Genomic DNA, 15119 nt, shown 5'->3' on the forward strand with positions numbered 1-15119 from the left:
ACACCAGTCCCTTTGCCTGTATGTCGGGTATCCTCCTCATATTTCAACTGAGTGATTTTCTGGTCCAGCCGAGACTAAAGTCTAGGTCTCCTGTCTCTGATTCCCAGGTTCTCAGTGATAATTAAACACCAACTGGACCAAAATCAAACTTTGCCTCACTGTGAACAAGTCATTTTCTGACTAAGTTAAAACCAACCCAACTGGGGAGAGGATGCTGAAAAACTGTTCTGAAGCTCTTTCATGAGACAGCTGCCATAACAGAAAGCACAAAACAAAACAGGGTAGAAAGGATAGGGGTAGGGGTGGGGGACACGGGTAGGAGAGTGGTTACACTCTGCCTTCCCTGTTAGAGTCAGGTCAGTCATTCTGTCCTGCTGGCCTCAGTTTCCCCATCTGTAAAATGAAGCCGTAAGGCAATAGCAGGAGTTCTGGTCTGAGGGTGTATGTCTGACTCACTTATGAAACCTAAAAACTATGCAGATTCTCTGGCCTCCACCCAGTCAGTAGGTCTAAGTTGGGGCTGGGCCTTATGCTTTGTTAAAGTCCCACAGAGCTCTGATGACACCCTCCCTGCCCTTTGAGAACCTCCAGATGGTCTCTGCAGGTCTTTCCATCACTGCAGGCCTCTGCCCTCTGACTAGCTAGCGAGCCGGTCCTGGTGATTTTTGGCCCTCATTGAAGGAGCCCCTCCCCCAGCCCTGCTGGGCCTCAGTTCCAGTTAGGTTGCTCTGCTGGCTGCTCACTGGCCACTTTACACCTCTTTGATGTCTTTCAAAGATCCTGCCCAGCACCCCAGCTTCTGAATACTGACAGTGCTTGGAAACTCAGAGTCACACTCTTGTGTAAATCTGAAAGCTCCTTGTCAACTCAGAAGAGTTGTATGAGTGGGAAGAAGCTTTATTTTTTGCAACTGCTTTCCCAGAGCAAACGAAAAACAGAATCTACGTCATATCCTGGAGGCCGAGGGTCACACCCTCAGTCCCCACCAAGGATCTGGGGCTGGGATGTCTCCTGGTGTTAGATTTATCACCTTAGGAGCCCCACCCCACCCTGCGTGGCCCCTGGTCTCTGCACTTCCGCCTCAGCTGGGGACTTCCCTTCTTTCCCCTCCCTACTCATCAGCTTCTGCCTCAGACCCTGGCCTCATCCCTTACCTCCAGCCCCACACTCTAGGAAGGAAAGACCAGACTTAGGATGGGACTCTGACAATTAGCTGACCTCTCTGAGCCTCCTCTCTGTTTCCTTATCTGCTGGATTAAGTGAGACCTAAGGCATGCGAAATGCTTAGCACAGGACTGGGGGCATTGAGAACCCAGCAGGCTATTACAGTTATTCTGGAACTCTCTTTTTGCCTGGTCTTACGGGTGAGTTCTGGTGCATTCCTTCTCTTTAATCAGGCCCCACTCTCCTCCTGTGAGAGGCCTTTCCAGGCAGGCTTCTCAGCAGGGCTTCTCTCTGCTTGCACACTGCTGTTTGCCAATCAGCACATTTCCTCTCCTGGGCTGCCTCCCCCACCAGACTGGCAGGAGCCATGCCTTGTTCATTTCCATATCCCCAGACAGGAAGACTCAGTAAATGCCAGTTGGTGCACTACAGTGGGGCTAACATGCCGGGCAGGGTAGGTGGGGTTGAGAGTGGGAGCCCTAACCCAGTGGACATGTGCCTCCAGCCACATGGAGGGACCCGGCAGACATTTCCTCCAGGAACAATGGATCACAGTGTTCAGGTCCAGGAACATTCCAATTCAGCCATGGACTAGGCAGACACCCGACAGCCACGGCCAGCATCATTGCGGTGCACTCCGCTCTTCCAGGAAGGAAGGAAACATGTGTTGCTTGGACTGCCCAGTGAACAGTAGATATTATCAAGACAGCATGTCAGCACTGAAAGGAACAAAACAAATGCCCCTTGGATAGTGGCATTGCTGTTTCTAAATGAAATTCATGGTAAGGGCCTTCTGGCTTCCTGATGTCACCAAGGAGCTTTGAGATGCTCCATCTCTACAACTCCTTCCCCTCGCTAGAAGACTCCAAGCTATTGCTTGAGATTCCTCCTGTATGAGATGAGGTTGAAGGGTAGGCTGGGGACAGATCATGCAGGGTCTACAGGCTATGTAAGGACAATGACCATTGGCTTGAGAACAATGGGAAATCATAGCAAGGTGACAACAGGAAGGTACATGATCAAATTTGGGTCTGAAAATGTCCCTCTGCTATGTGGAGAACAGACAGTAGTGAACAGTGTTGGCTTCAGGGATGTGCAACCAGTGCAATTGCACAGGGCCCTGTTGCTCAGAAATGGCCTGCACTTGGGGCTTAATGCTCTGTGGTTGCCATCTTGAAATTCTCCATGAAGTTATCTTTGAATTTGTGTTTTGTAAGTGAAGTGTGACGGGACAGAGAAGCATGCATCAAGGGCTTGGAGCCTTGGCTCACATGTGGTCCTGCCTCCTACCACCTTCCCACTCCTACCTAGAATCAGTGCCATCCCCTGCCCCCAGCAGAGACCTAGCTGCAGGTGTGGGGAGGCTCAGGGTTGCCTGGTGGCATCTCAGGATGGAGCATGGTGGTGGCTGCCCCTACCCTGAGCTGACAGTGCCATGCTACATTCAGCAGGTGACTCAAGGGGGTGAGTCTCTTGCCCACTCCTCACCTAGGTACCTAGTGCATCCTGGCATGAGTTTGCGATACTCCTGGGGACTGCCACCCACCATGGGAAAGGGAGATGCCTGGCTCAACTTTGCTGTCACCAGCTGGAGAATGCAGTCTGGTGGCTGGCAGGAGGACAAACCCAGAAGCTGGTGGGTTTTGTGCAGAAGCAAGTCAAGAGGTGGAGAGAGCTTGTTCCACAAGTATTCCCTGGCCAAAGGAGTGGTAACATTAAACAGCAGATAAAACACCACGACAGGTTGAGAGAACACGGCAAAGGGGAAAGCTTTCTATTTTAATATCTTTAATGGCAATTGTTTCCTTGCTTTTTTAGAAAGAGGATCCACATTTTCTTTTTTTTTATTGCAGTAACATTGGTTTATAATATTACATAAATTTCAAGTGTACGTCATTATATTTCGATTGACCCCGTAAATTATACAGCTGGTCCTGGTAGAGAGCAAGTGATGAGATCAAGCATGTAAAGTACGTGAGGCCCTGCAGGTATTAATACTCTCTTAGGGGTGGCTAGCATTATTGTTTTCTTTTGTTTATTTGGCTCAAAAGGATGGATGACGTGACTTCAGGAGCTGAGCCCTGACAGGTGGCTGGCTATGGTGATTGATGTTGTAGCAACTGATTTCACATTTTATTCTCAGTCCTTGGACTTACTACTTTTTGAATTCTTCAAACAGGTATGTTCAAATCCCACGCAAAACACTTTGGGGCTTTGCCTGCGCAGGGTGACTCCTTCTTACAAAAGGAGTCACAGCCTGGCCTGAGGCACAGCTGCCCAGACCTCAAGGCAAATCGTGTTTTGAAGCAGCTGGAACAGTCATTAAAAAGCTATGATTTTCAGGACTGGATTCCCTTCCCTGGGGACTGGTGATGGAGAGACACCCAAGAGCAGTTCCCTTTTCTGAGGGACACTCAGATGTTTCCGTCCTGCTCTGCCATCTCCCTGATGTCCCACCAACACCTCCACCCCACCTCACCCATTTGCCCCATCCAGGCCTCATCCCTCTCTGAGTTATTACAACATCTTCTTCTGGTTTCATCCCCTCTGAGCCACTTTCCATCTGAAGAGCTCTTTCTAGAACCTGTCTGTGGACCTCTCAGGGCAGACTACGTCTGCATCCTCTCTGAGCCCCAGTCCCAGCAGGAGATTGTGCCTAGCAATGTTTGTGGATCTGGTTGAGAGAAGGCTGTGGTGGTCACAGGGGTTGGCTCCCGGCATCCATAACACCCCAATCAAGGGATCTCCTTCCTGAGGCCAATAATGGTTAAGTGTGAGCATGTGACTCGCTTCTGGCCAATGAGACACTAGGGGAGGTCCCCTGGGAGGCTGGGGCAGGGAGGATTTTGGAGAAAATGATACACCAGGAGAGGTATCCCTTTTTTGCCTCTTGATGTAGGTGTGTCTGGAGTTGTAGCCCAGAGCTGCTGCAGCCCAAGGAAGAAGATAGTAAATGACGGAGAATCACAGAGAAACTGAGCTGGGGAGCCAGTGTACCCCACTGGAGGCCACACTGCATCCAGACCCCTTGTGTGGGTGATAACACACTTCCTCCATGTCAGACCCTCCAGTTTTATGTTCCTTGCAGCCAAGGCATCCTCAATGGGTGGAAATAACACATTGAACTTGGAAGACCATGTGTCAGGGCTGGACTGTCACCCAAAAGCACCACTAGCCCCAACAGCCTCCCTGGACTAGGTTTTTCCAGCTATGGATCAGGGTGAGAGGTTCTGGAAGCAGAACCAGAGGAAGGAAGGATGAAACCCACTGTTAAGAGAGGGCTATTGGTAAAAGATAGCTATGGAGGTTAAGAGCATGCATGGACTTTGGCATCAGACAGACCTGGGTCCAAAGCCCAGCCCTCCATTTACTGGCCATGAGGCCTTAGGTGAGTTGCATAAACTCTTTAATCACTGGTTTGCTTCTCTGTGAAGCAGGGATGATGGTAGTGTGTACCCCACAGGATGGAGTGAGGACTAAATGAGGTGATCCATGTAAAAAGCTTAATGGTACCCCCAATACTCGGCAAGTGCTCCCAAGCTGATTGACGGTTCTGGCAGCCCAGCCTTGGGAGCTGCAATAGGTGGGGTGGTGTGGAGAGGGGGAGGCATATCTCTCTGTGGTGGAGAACTTGAGATTCTCCTTAGATACCTCCTATTACCCCTTCCACAATTGCTTCAACCCGCAACCAGCATGCCATCTGTCCGGAGCTGCCCTGGCTGGACCAGAGCAGTTGGGAAAGGAAGGCCTCATGTGTGGGGGCCTTGAGGGATGGGAGGATTTACCCAGGTTGGGAAGATCAAGGAAGGCATGCCAGGAGGGAAGCTGGGGGACAAAGGGACAAATGAGTGGAGGTAGGGGTTGGAAGGGTACTTTGGGGGAGAGGGAAAAGTCCTGTTTGAAGCAGAAATTTGTAGGGGGAGATGAGAGGAACCCCTGGAGAGTCAGGGGAGGGAGCCTGGCCATGATGTTTTCCGCCAATAAGAGAGTTTATTGTTGTTAGTGCCATCGAGTCCATTTCAACTCCTATCAACTCTGTGTACAGCAGAGTGGAACCCTCTCCTTTCTTTTTGTACCATCGTCTCACCTTCTGGCAATGTTCTGCTGCTATTCATAGTGAAAACCAATTTTTTCAGAAGTGAGTGGCCAGTTTCTTCTTCCTAGTCTGTCTTAGTCTGGAAGCTCCACTGAAACCTGTCCACCAAGGATGACCCTGCTGGTATTAGAAATACCAGTGGCATAGCTTTCAGCATCACAGCAACATGCAGCCACTACAGTGTGACAACCATCCAATGGGTGGTATTGTTCCCTGATCGGGAAATGACCTGAGCCACGGCAGTGAGAGCAACGAATCTTGACCACTAGACCACAAGGGCTGATTTAAAAGAGAGTAAGAGCCTTCTATTAACAGAGGGTTTCTCATCTGCCTCCAGAACTAGAGGCATCATCTCATTTGATAGACTACAAAACTGAGGCAAGGGAGGCTGGGTCACTGCTATCAGAGGTGGTGATGCCCTTGGGATGAGGTACAGCCTCAGTACCTAGCCTTCGGGGTTCAAGATGTATTTACACCATTAGCTGTCTTCAGCTGCAAGTAACAGAAACCTGACTGGGTTGGCTTCAATGCTGAAGATGTTTATTAACTCTAACCTGGGGATTCTGGAAGTAGGGGGCTACCAGGGGCAGCCCCACTAGTCTGCAGTTGTCCCTGATTGTTCTTTCTTGGGAAGCTATTTCAGAAGCTTGGGTGTGCCCCATCTCTAATCCTGAGCACACATAACTGGCACTTGGGAGCTTAGCTCTCTTCTGCAGCAGCTCTCATCTGTCTTACCACTCTCCGTCAATGGTAGGGGCAGCATTGGTGAGGGTGGTGATTTGGACAAGCCTGACTCATCCCTTCTTGCCAACCCGCCTGGGGCTAAGTCCCCCTCTGCCGGCACCTTCTGCTGAGTGGGCAGGCCCTGGCTCTTCAGGGCTGTGTCTGGGGCTCCAGCCCAGGACTCTTCCCAAGGTGGTACCAGACAGTGCCCCCAGCACCTGCCCAACAGAACAGAAATTCCAGTAATGTTCTCAACACTCTCTCCTTTACAAAGACTGGGGGGTGGCAGATGGGGAAACTGAGGCTCAGAGAGTTGGAGGGGCGATTAAAGTCCCTCAACCACTGAAGGGTAGGCCCAGACAAAACAAAAACTGGGGACCTCAGCAGGGTTTTCAATGCCTTTATAATCCTGTCTCTCTTGGTCCAACCGCATTCTTCCAGCCTGAAGACTTCAACTTCAGTGTGGCTTCCTGCCCCAGAGAATGTCTTATCTGGAGACTTGGGAGCAGTGCCCAGAAGGCCCAATAAGTTACCCGCTCATCCCATCTCTGTGCTCCCACAGCCCCCAGCACACAGCTGCACCTGCCCCCAGACCATGAGCTCCTTGAGTGGAGGGCACGGATTAGGGCACGGAGCAGCTAGGGTTTGATGAATGATAGCCATGTCCTCGGGCCTGGGTGAGCCCCTCCTGAATGGTTTGTGGGTGAGGGGTGGAGAGTCTAGCATCTCTGGGCCTGGTCTGGAGTGGCGCTGGGTGGTGGGCAACACCACCTGTGTTCCTGCCCCCCGCCTTGCCCACACCTTCAGTGGGTCTCAGGCTCCCTAAGTTTATGGTCTCTGAGAATGGCCCAGCTAGGGCATCGGAAGGGGGCGAGTGGAGGCAAGTAGCGGGGTGGCAGGTGGCAGGCGGGGCTGCGCAGGAAAGCACAGCAGCCTTACTTCCTGTGGGTGAGGGCCCTGGTGCCTTCCCCGGAGGAGGTTGCACAAACCTTCCTGTGCAGGCCTCAGGCTGCCTGCCTGCCTGCCTGCCTGGCCTGTGGACCAGCCTGCCTCTCCTGCTGGCCACTGCCTTTCGTCTGGGGCTGGCATCTCTGCTCTCAGTTCTGCAGCCTGGGCTGTGTCTTCCATCACTTTGGGGCTGGACAGGGGCCGGGCCAGACACTGGGACCCGCCCTCCCATCACTGGGCACCCCTCCTTCCTCATTTTGCTGCTGATTCTAGCCCCAAACAAAACAGGCTGAGTCCTTTTCCTCCCTTGGCAGCTCGTCTCTGGCTTGTGGCTGCCTTCTGAGGCACTGGAGACAGTGCCAGCCAGGGAGGGGGTGCCTGGGCCAGCTCTGCCGTGACTGAGACAGAGTGCCTGGCTCCTGGCCCTGTGCAGCCCTGCCTGTGGCAGGAGAGTGAGCTTTGCCGTGGCAGATGCCTGAGGATGATGCCCCAGCTTCAGTTCAAAGATGCCTTTTGGGTGAGTGAAGATGGCTGGGGTGTTGAACAAGTGAAATGGGTCCCGGGGGAGGGGAGCAGCTTGGCTGAAATTTCCCGTGGCAGTTCATAGGGATGCGGCTCCAAAAGGGGGGTTTTCTCATAAGAATAGTGGTTGATTTCTTGTCTTAGAAGATTTTGTCTTGAAGGTGACTTGGGCTACTGTCCCTTCTCAGCTGGAAGACAAAGGGGCTCCTTACCCTGGGGTACTGATTTCTCTGCAAACTTCACTACAGTGGGCGAGCGATCTCCTCTGTGCTACCCAGGGCTGGGTGACCCTCTCTCCACAACAGGATCTTTTTAGGGGAATCTAATATATGGGTGGGAGCTTGAGGAGGCCAAGTGAGGCGAGGGATGGTGGGGGTCGTGGGTTTAGGGACCAGACAAACTTGAACTTGGATCTTGGCTCTGTTATTTAGAGTCTGGACAAATCATTTTACCTCTCTGAGCCTCATTTTCCCTGTCTATATAGTGGAGATAAATATTAATAAACATATCAACTGAATGGAAGGATTAAACAAGGTAATCTAATGTCATAAGGTCCCTAGAACCTTGCTGGCATGCCAAATGGTAATTCTCTTCCCTTCACCCAAACTCTCTTCCTTGCAGACCTGAGGGGTCCTTGGAGGAGGCAGCAGGGTTGGGTGATTCCTTGCTTGCTTTCTTAAATTCAGCTCAGGCATAAATCCAGTCCTTTCCCCATGAAATTATGGCCCCCAGCCTGATTGCAGAGGTGAGATGGCTTGGCCCAGGCCACGCAACCTGCAAGCCCCAGATCCCCTCGTGTTTTTCCAGCTGTCCTTCAATCTTCCACTCTGCTCCTTAAGCACTGGCTGTCCCCAGTGGCTCGGGGGAAACGTGGAGACTCTCTGGTTAGAGCTGAGGAATGTGGCTGTCCCAGAGTTCCCCCCTCTAGCCCTGCAGAGGACTCCCTGGCCCTCTGCTCAGCCAGCTCTGCCTCAGCTAATAGCCTGCCCTCCTCCGGCCCTTTCCTGGGGCCTGGGGCCAGGAAGTTGAGAGCTAACGAGCCAGGTCTTCCTTCCCTTCTGGGCCATGCTCTGCTTGGGGCCAGTGGCCAGTGTGTGAATGGCCTGCTTCCCACCTGCACTGACCACCCAGTGGGCAGAGGGCCACCTGGGGAGGGCACCCTGTGCCTCTCTGGGCCCCCATTTCCCCATCTCTACAGAGAGGGAGTGGAACCAGCCCAGAAAGCCAGTCGAGGCAGACCTGGCTTGGCCCATCCCAAGCACCAGGCTGGGAGCAGGGGGGTGCAGTGAGGGGAGGCGGGGGGGTGGTGACTCACCACGTCACATCTCTGACTTGGAGTGCAAAGTTGAGGTAGGGCCTGGAAATCCAGGGTGCTCTGTAGCCCAGGGCAGGCCAGGAGACCCTGACAGTCTTACCTCCTGGACATCTCTCCCAGCCCAGAGCCCCTGGGCCCACCCACCATAGGGCAGAGATATGGCAAGGAGCAGCCCCAGGACAGGATCTGGGCAGTGGGTGATGGTATATGAGGGAGCAGGGTGTGGTGGCAGCGGCAGCAAGAAAGCAGCCCACCTGTGGTAGCTTCCTGAGTGGCATCCCACCCAGGCTTACCCCACCTCTGAGCCACTGTGGGCTTCATGGCCTCCAGATGCCTCCTCTCCTCCCCTGCTGGCTCCTTAGCTCTGGACTGAGGGCACAGCTTCCCTGGGGAAGGCCAGAGCAGGGAGGGGGAGAGAAGTGGCCAGTGGGAGCCTCTCACACTGAGCCTGGGCAGATGCCCCAGAAGGTCACTGTCAGCATCATTGCTCCCAGGGCTCTGAATTCTAACGCCTCTCTCCCTGATGCTCAGCTCAGCCCAGCCCGTGAGGAAAACTAACATTACTGAGCACTAAAGATGTGCCAGGTGCCATTCTCAGGACTGTGTATCTAGTCACTCATTTCAACTAATGAAGTAGATGCTATTGTTATCCCTGTTACTCAGAGGAGGAAGTTGAGGCACAGAGAGCTTAAGTAACTTGCCCAAGGTCACACAGCTGAGCTTAAACCCAAGAGGTTGACTCCAGTGCCCAGGCTCTCACCCAGGGCGCTTCATCATCCCTCAGTCGACATGGCAGATTACTGGATCTTTGAGCCACATCAGTGAAGCAGAGGGAAAAATTCTGTTCTTCCTACCTCCCAGGGAAGTAAGATCAGACAAGGTTGATAGAAGTATTTTGAAGCTCAATTTACAGACATACTGATCTAACTGCTGTGGGGGTGTTAGAGACAGAGCCCAACCTGCTCCTCCCACTGTCTGCCCCCTACCCCAGCCCAAGACAATGCCATTGAACTCTGCAGCTTGGCAGCACACTGTTTGAAAACGACTAGTCTTTAATAGTGGAAGGAAGGCCCTGAACTAGAAGGATCATGTCTAATACCACAGCACTGCAGTTATCTGGCAACCTCAAATCCAGAACACAGTTGAAAGCCAGCCTCGTTTCTGGCACTAGCTTACAGTAAGTAGGGAACAAAGTGGTTTCTGAGAAGCTAAGAGCTTGCCTTAAAGCTCATATACTTTATTCATATGAGATGGCCCATAGATTTTAGTTAGAGCCTATGAACTCTGACTTTACCCACAATTTTAACGAGCTTGGTCAGGTGGTCTTTTAACCTATAGATGCAGCAGTTAGTGGCGGGGTGGGGGGGGGGGTCCACATGGAACCCCATATACAGCTAGTGATTGATAAATATTGGTGGACCTGAACAGTCAGAGACTGTTTCACAGGTAGCTGGTAGCCTGATAGCAAGGGAGGAGACAGAAAAATTATAAAAAGCAGACCTATTGGCTCAGAAGTGGTAGGAACACTCAGTGTGGGAGTAGACCACTCCTGTCCCTCAGTAGGCCTGTATTTGCAATTTTGTCAGTGTGGCCATACAGTATTTATTTATAGCCTGCTTTTATCTGCGGCAGAATATTCAGATGCAGGCTGCTGTAGGAGTGAGGCAGGGGTGGGCTAGCCACGGGGAGAAGGAAGAGACAATTTGATTTCTGTTAGACACACACAGTGATAAAGAGCATCACAAGTTTGCAGGAAGTTTGTGGCTGAGCCTCAGAGCGGGGCCTGTCAGTGAAACAAGGCTGAGGCTGAGAATACCACGTACCCGAGCTGAGAGGGCCTAGATCTCAGATAACCTGTCTCAGCACGCAGGCAGAGGGGCACAGAAGCCCAGAGAAGGCAGGGTCCTCCCCCACCCCCCATACACACAGCTCTCTTTGCCAGCGGCTCTGCTCCCAGCAGGCAGCCAAACTGTATTGCAAGAAACATCTGTCTGCATCCCCAGCACAAGGCTGGCAAGTGGAGTGTGTGTTCAGTCAATGATGTCTGTAGAAGAAATGGATGAACAGTGAAGGCCTCCCTGGTCCCACTCCCTTCCTGAACACATTTTCTCCTTCATTTCACTTTGGCTACATTCTACAAATATTTACAGAGCAGCCTTCTCTACTAGGTGGTCTAAGCTGGACCCCTGAGCCTCACTCCCACATCCAATCAAATGAATGAGACTGTCTTGCCCTCAAAGACATCACTGTCCAGTGCTGGAGACTGAGGTTCCCTAATAACTGGGCCAGGCATGGGGTGCACTGAGAGGAGCCATGCTCTGAGCTGCCCCTGCCCTCCCACGCTCTCACCCCTTCCCAGACCTACATATCCAATGGCCTTTGCAAAGAAGTCACTGGATATTGTTTTAAGAGGGAAAATCTAGTTCTGGACCAGGTTTTTTTGAGGTTCACATCCTATCCCTTTTGGGGTCATTAACAGGAAAAGGAAGAGCCCGAGGAGGCTGGGCCATATATCCTACAGTGAGGCAGGAACCACCAAGGGTGACAAAGAGAACAGGCCTGAACTTTCCCTCTGACTTACGGTCATATCTCTCCCTTTTGAGGCTGGGCTCCAGCTTCATCTGGAAACCTCTTTGCCAAGCTGGGAGGAGCTAAGCTCCCCAACAGACAGAGGACAGAGGAAGGTACCACTCCCTCCGGGGGGAGTGTCAGGGGGTGGGGGTGGGGGGGGGATGACTCACCAGGGAGGCCCATGGGGCTGAGGCTGGGGTTGCGCTCCCCCGTGTAGTATATCCGCTCGGCTGCTGCTGCCTCTTCCCCTTCCCGGTTCTGAGACTCTGAGGTTCCCCATTTAGGAGGCTGCGGAGGAGGGGACCAAAGGGCTCCTCTTTGGCTGGCCTAAAGCTGCCTGTCCTCCACCCCAAGAGCTGCCAACCACGGCCCTGGGGCCTCATGGAAAATCAGGAAAGGTTGACGTTCACTGGGCACCTGTTCTGTTCTGGGCACTTAAAGCTATGTATATAGCTTCTAAAGAAACAAAATCAATGAATGTAAGATCCTAAAATTGGGAAAATAGAGAAAAATAGGAAAAAAGCACTCTTAGTCTTATCACACAGAGACAACTAGTAATATTTTGCTATGTTCCCCTAAGATTATTTTACATAGGTGCAAGCAGATTGTGTACATGATTTTGTATTCTCCTCCACCTTTTTTTCTTTGTATTTTTAATTGTGGTAAAATATACCTAACATGAAATTTATCACCCTAACCACTTTAAGTGTACAGTTCAGCACTGTTAAGTATATTCACATTGTTGTATGACTCCCCCTCTTTTCAACATAACTTCATTTTGAACATGTGTGGGTATGGGTGTGATTTCCTGATCTTCAAAACACCTTTGTTAATGACTGCATGGTCCTCTAGCTTGCGGATTTGGCAGACATGCTATGATGCATTTATCCAAACCCCTATTGTTGGACATTTAGGTTACTGTTAATTATTTGCCATCTGGACAGTGATGGAATGGTAGAGTCTTGTGTATCAAGGTTTTTCATTTGAGAATTATTTCCTTGGGTAGATTCCCAGAAAAGGAGGCATTCCTGAGTGACAGAGTGAGGCCAGTTCTCTAGCATTTGGCACTAGTGGCCACTTTGGGACCCCTCACCGTCCTGTGGCTGGACAGGAGCCTTTTTACACAGCAAGGAGGGACCGGAGTGCCTGGAAGGGGCTGGGAGGGCGGGACTGGAGGGACTCTGCTGGTGGCTACTCAGAATTTATGGGAGGGTGTGCAGCAGGGCAGGCCCTCTGGCCTTGAAGGCTCAGGAGGCCTATGGCTGAAGAGCAGTCCTCCTGAGGAACAGGGCTTGCAGACAGCACGGGAGGAAGGAGAGGGAGGCCCTGGCTGTCCAGTGTTTGCCAACACCAGCTGCCTTTCCAGTACCTCCCTGGCCGTGGCTGTCAGAAGGAAAGAGGACAGCCTCCCCTGATCTGGTTGGGAAAGCTCTTCAAGACATGGCATTATGCATAAAAAGCACAGAGCCTCATGGTGTGTCTGGTACGTGACCTGTTGTAAAAAGTAGGGGTATAAGCATTTGCATGGGCATAGGCTGTGTGAACCCAACAATCTCTGGAATGACACACAGAGAACAAATTAGAGTGATGACCTTGGGGGAGTGAGAGAAGAGAGACAGATAGGGGACAGGACTGGGTGGCAGTGAGTTCCTTCACTCTGTACTTTTTTATCCTGCTTCATTTTGAACTGTGTAAATGTATTACTTATTGAAAAAATTAAATTACACAATTAAAAATGAAAAAGAAGACATTTAAGCTCCATGAGATTTTTTTCTCTGAGTACCAGCTACTGAAATCATCTGCAGAGAAGCAGCTACAGTGCCTGTTTGTGGAATGTCCGTTATGTACCAGTCATGATGACAGTCACTCCACACGTGTCCCCAAACCCACCCTGCAAGGAACGACTTGTCACTGTCCTCCCATCTCCGGCACAGAGGCACAGGCAGGTCAAGGGCCTGGTCCATGGTCACATGTCCAGGGCAGAGCAGGGACTGCCATCCAGGTCTGTGGGATGCCATCATGCTCTGCCCCTGAATTCAAGGGCGTTGGCTGGTTTGTTCTTGGTTCAATTATAATTTCTGTAGGATGAAAGAGTGGCCCTCTAGACGTTAACAATAGTTTCTATGGTTTTGGAAGTAAGGTGATTTTTCTCTCCATTTCCCTCCTAATTTTCTGCAAGTGAACACAGATTGTGTACGTCATTAATAGGAAAATATTTAAAAGCAAAACTAAGCAATTCCTGTTTTCAAGGCCGAGATGGTGTTTTCAGGTGAGATTTGTGGTTCAATAGCATTGCCCCTTCTGCATGCTCTGTGCACAGTTTGTGGTATGTGGGCCCCCCGGGACCCAAGTGCTTGGTTCCTCCGTGCCCCTTCCATAGGATGTAGCCCGCTGTCTGACGGTGTTAGCAGATTGCAGAGGTTTGTGGTTATGCTGCCTCTGCTTTTGTGGTGCCTGCATATGGTCACCTGTAGGATTTTCTGGTTGCAGTGTCCTGGATCAAGAACATAACCCACACCTTCGATTTTATTCCTGGTGGAAAACAAGATCAGCTTCTCAATGACACTCTTGGCACTCCAATTCCCAGGAACGCGAGTACTTTTCCTGGCTGCTCCTGGCACCTACACAGCTGGGGTAGCCCCTACACTGGAGAGGGAGGGCCTTGCTTGGGCTTTGAAGGGTGGGTGAGGATTTGGGAGATGGCAGGAGGGCAAATGGCACTCCAGGTGTAAGAAATGGCATGTTCAAATGTGTGGAAGGAGGAGTGGGCACAGCAGGTTTGGGAGACAGCTTGCTGGCCCAGAGGACTGTGCAGGGTGACTGGCAGGAAGGGAAGGCCCAAGGTGGATTGTGAAAGGTCCTGACCAGCCTTAGGTGGTGGCAGAGATACTTTCTTCTGCCTCTTTGCATCCTCTCCAGTGGTGGATGTTTCCTCCCACGCAAAGGGGCCTGGAGGCTGCAGGCTGTGGGCAGGATGCTGGTGCTCCTCACCCAGAGCCTGGCTGACACGGCAAACCACACAGTGGAGGGAACTTGGTGAGGAAACTGAAACCACCTCAGCTGCCAGCAAGAGACAGTGGTGCCCTGGGCCCTGGGGCTGCCCACGCCGGGGTTCCCCACTGGAGGAGGTCTAGAAGGTCCCTCCCTCGCAGACTCAGTCACTCCCTGTCCTCCAGGCTCAGAAGGGAACAGGCTTCTTTGAAGCCTCCCCTGGCCCCCACCCTCACTTGCTGGGGGTGCCTCGGAGAATCATTTCCCCTCTCTGAACCTCAGTTTCCTCATCTGTAGGATGTCAGAGTGATGCTCACTTAAGATAAAGGCTTTGAAGATTGGGAGACTCAAGGCAGTTCTAAGGGGACCATCTTCTGCTACTAACCATAGGGAATTAGCAGACCAGAAACAGGTCCTGAGGGACTCAGACTTATCATTGGAAATGCACCTACAGGGCGAGCCTCATTGTGAACCCTCGCATTCCCAGAATGCCTCTCCAGCTCTGTTCACCATTGCATATTAAATTCCACCATTAGAGAGTCATTCCCATGGCCTCAAGTGACCAGCTGCATTTAATTCCAACAATAGCCCTGTGAGGTTGGTATTCTTATTAACACTTTACAGAGAGAAAACTGAGGCTTATAGAGGAGATGTGGGCCTGGGGATGCCGCCTAGATGGACTTCGGGGCTGCTGAGTTAGGCCTGGCTGCTACCTTCCCAGGCCTGGATCAAAGAGCCCTGTGGGGTTAGTGGGAAGTTGGGGTGGTTTGCTGAGACCTGGCACTCTGA

General features: G+C 51.7%; 1 protein-coding gene across 3 annotated transcripts in view; it reads left to right on the plus strand.

Annotated features, from left to right (window-relative positions):
* Positions 1-6927: 6927 nt before the first annotated feature.
* Positions 6928-15119, plus strand: part of PSTPIP1 (proline-serine-threonine phosphatase interacting protein 1) — a 41576-nt gene continuing 33384 nt past the window's right edge. The window contains exon 1 of one of the 3 annotated variants that reach the window (XM_070268843.1): positions 6928-7448. In XM_070268843.1, the coding sequence (XP_070124944.1) occupies positions 7438-7448 (11 nt within the window). In that variant the 5' untranslated portion in view covers positions 6928-7437. The remainder of the gene's footprint in view (positions 7449-15119) is intronic. The other 2 variants (XM_005602895.4, XM_070268839.1) reach the window with 2 other exon arrangements.

The sequence above is a fragment of the Equus caballus genome, chromosome 1 (assembly GCF_041296265.1).
Source record: "Equus caballus isolate H_3958 breed thoroughbred chromosome 1, TB-T2T, whole genome shotgun sequence".
NCBI classification, from domain to species: Eukaryota; Metazoa; Chordata; class Mammalia; order Perissodactyla; family Equidae; genus Equus; species Equus caballus.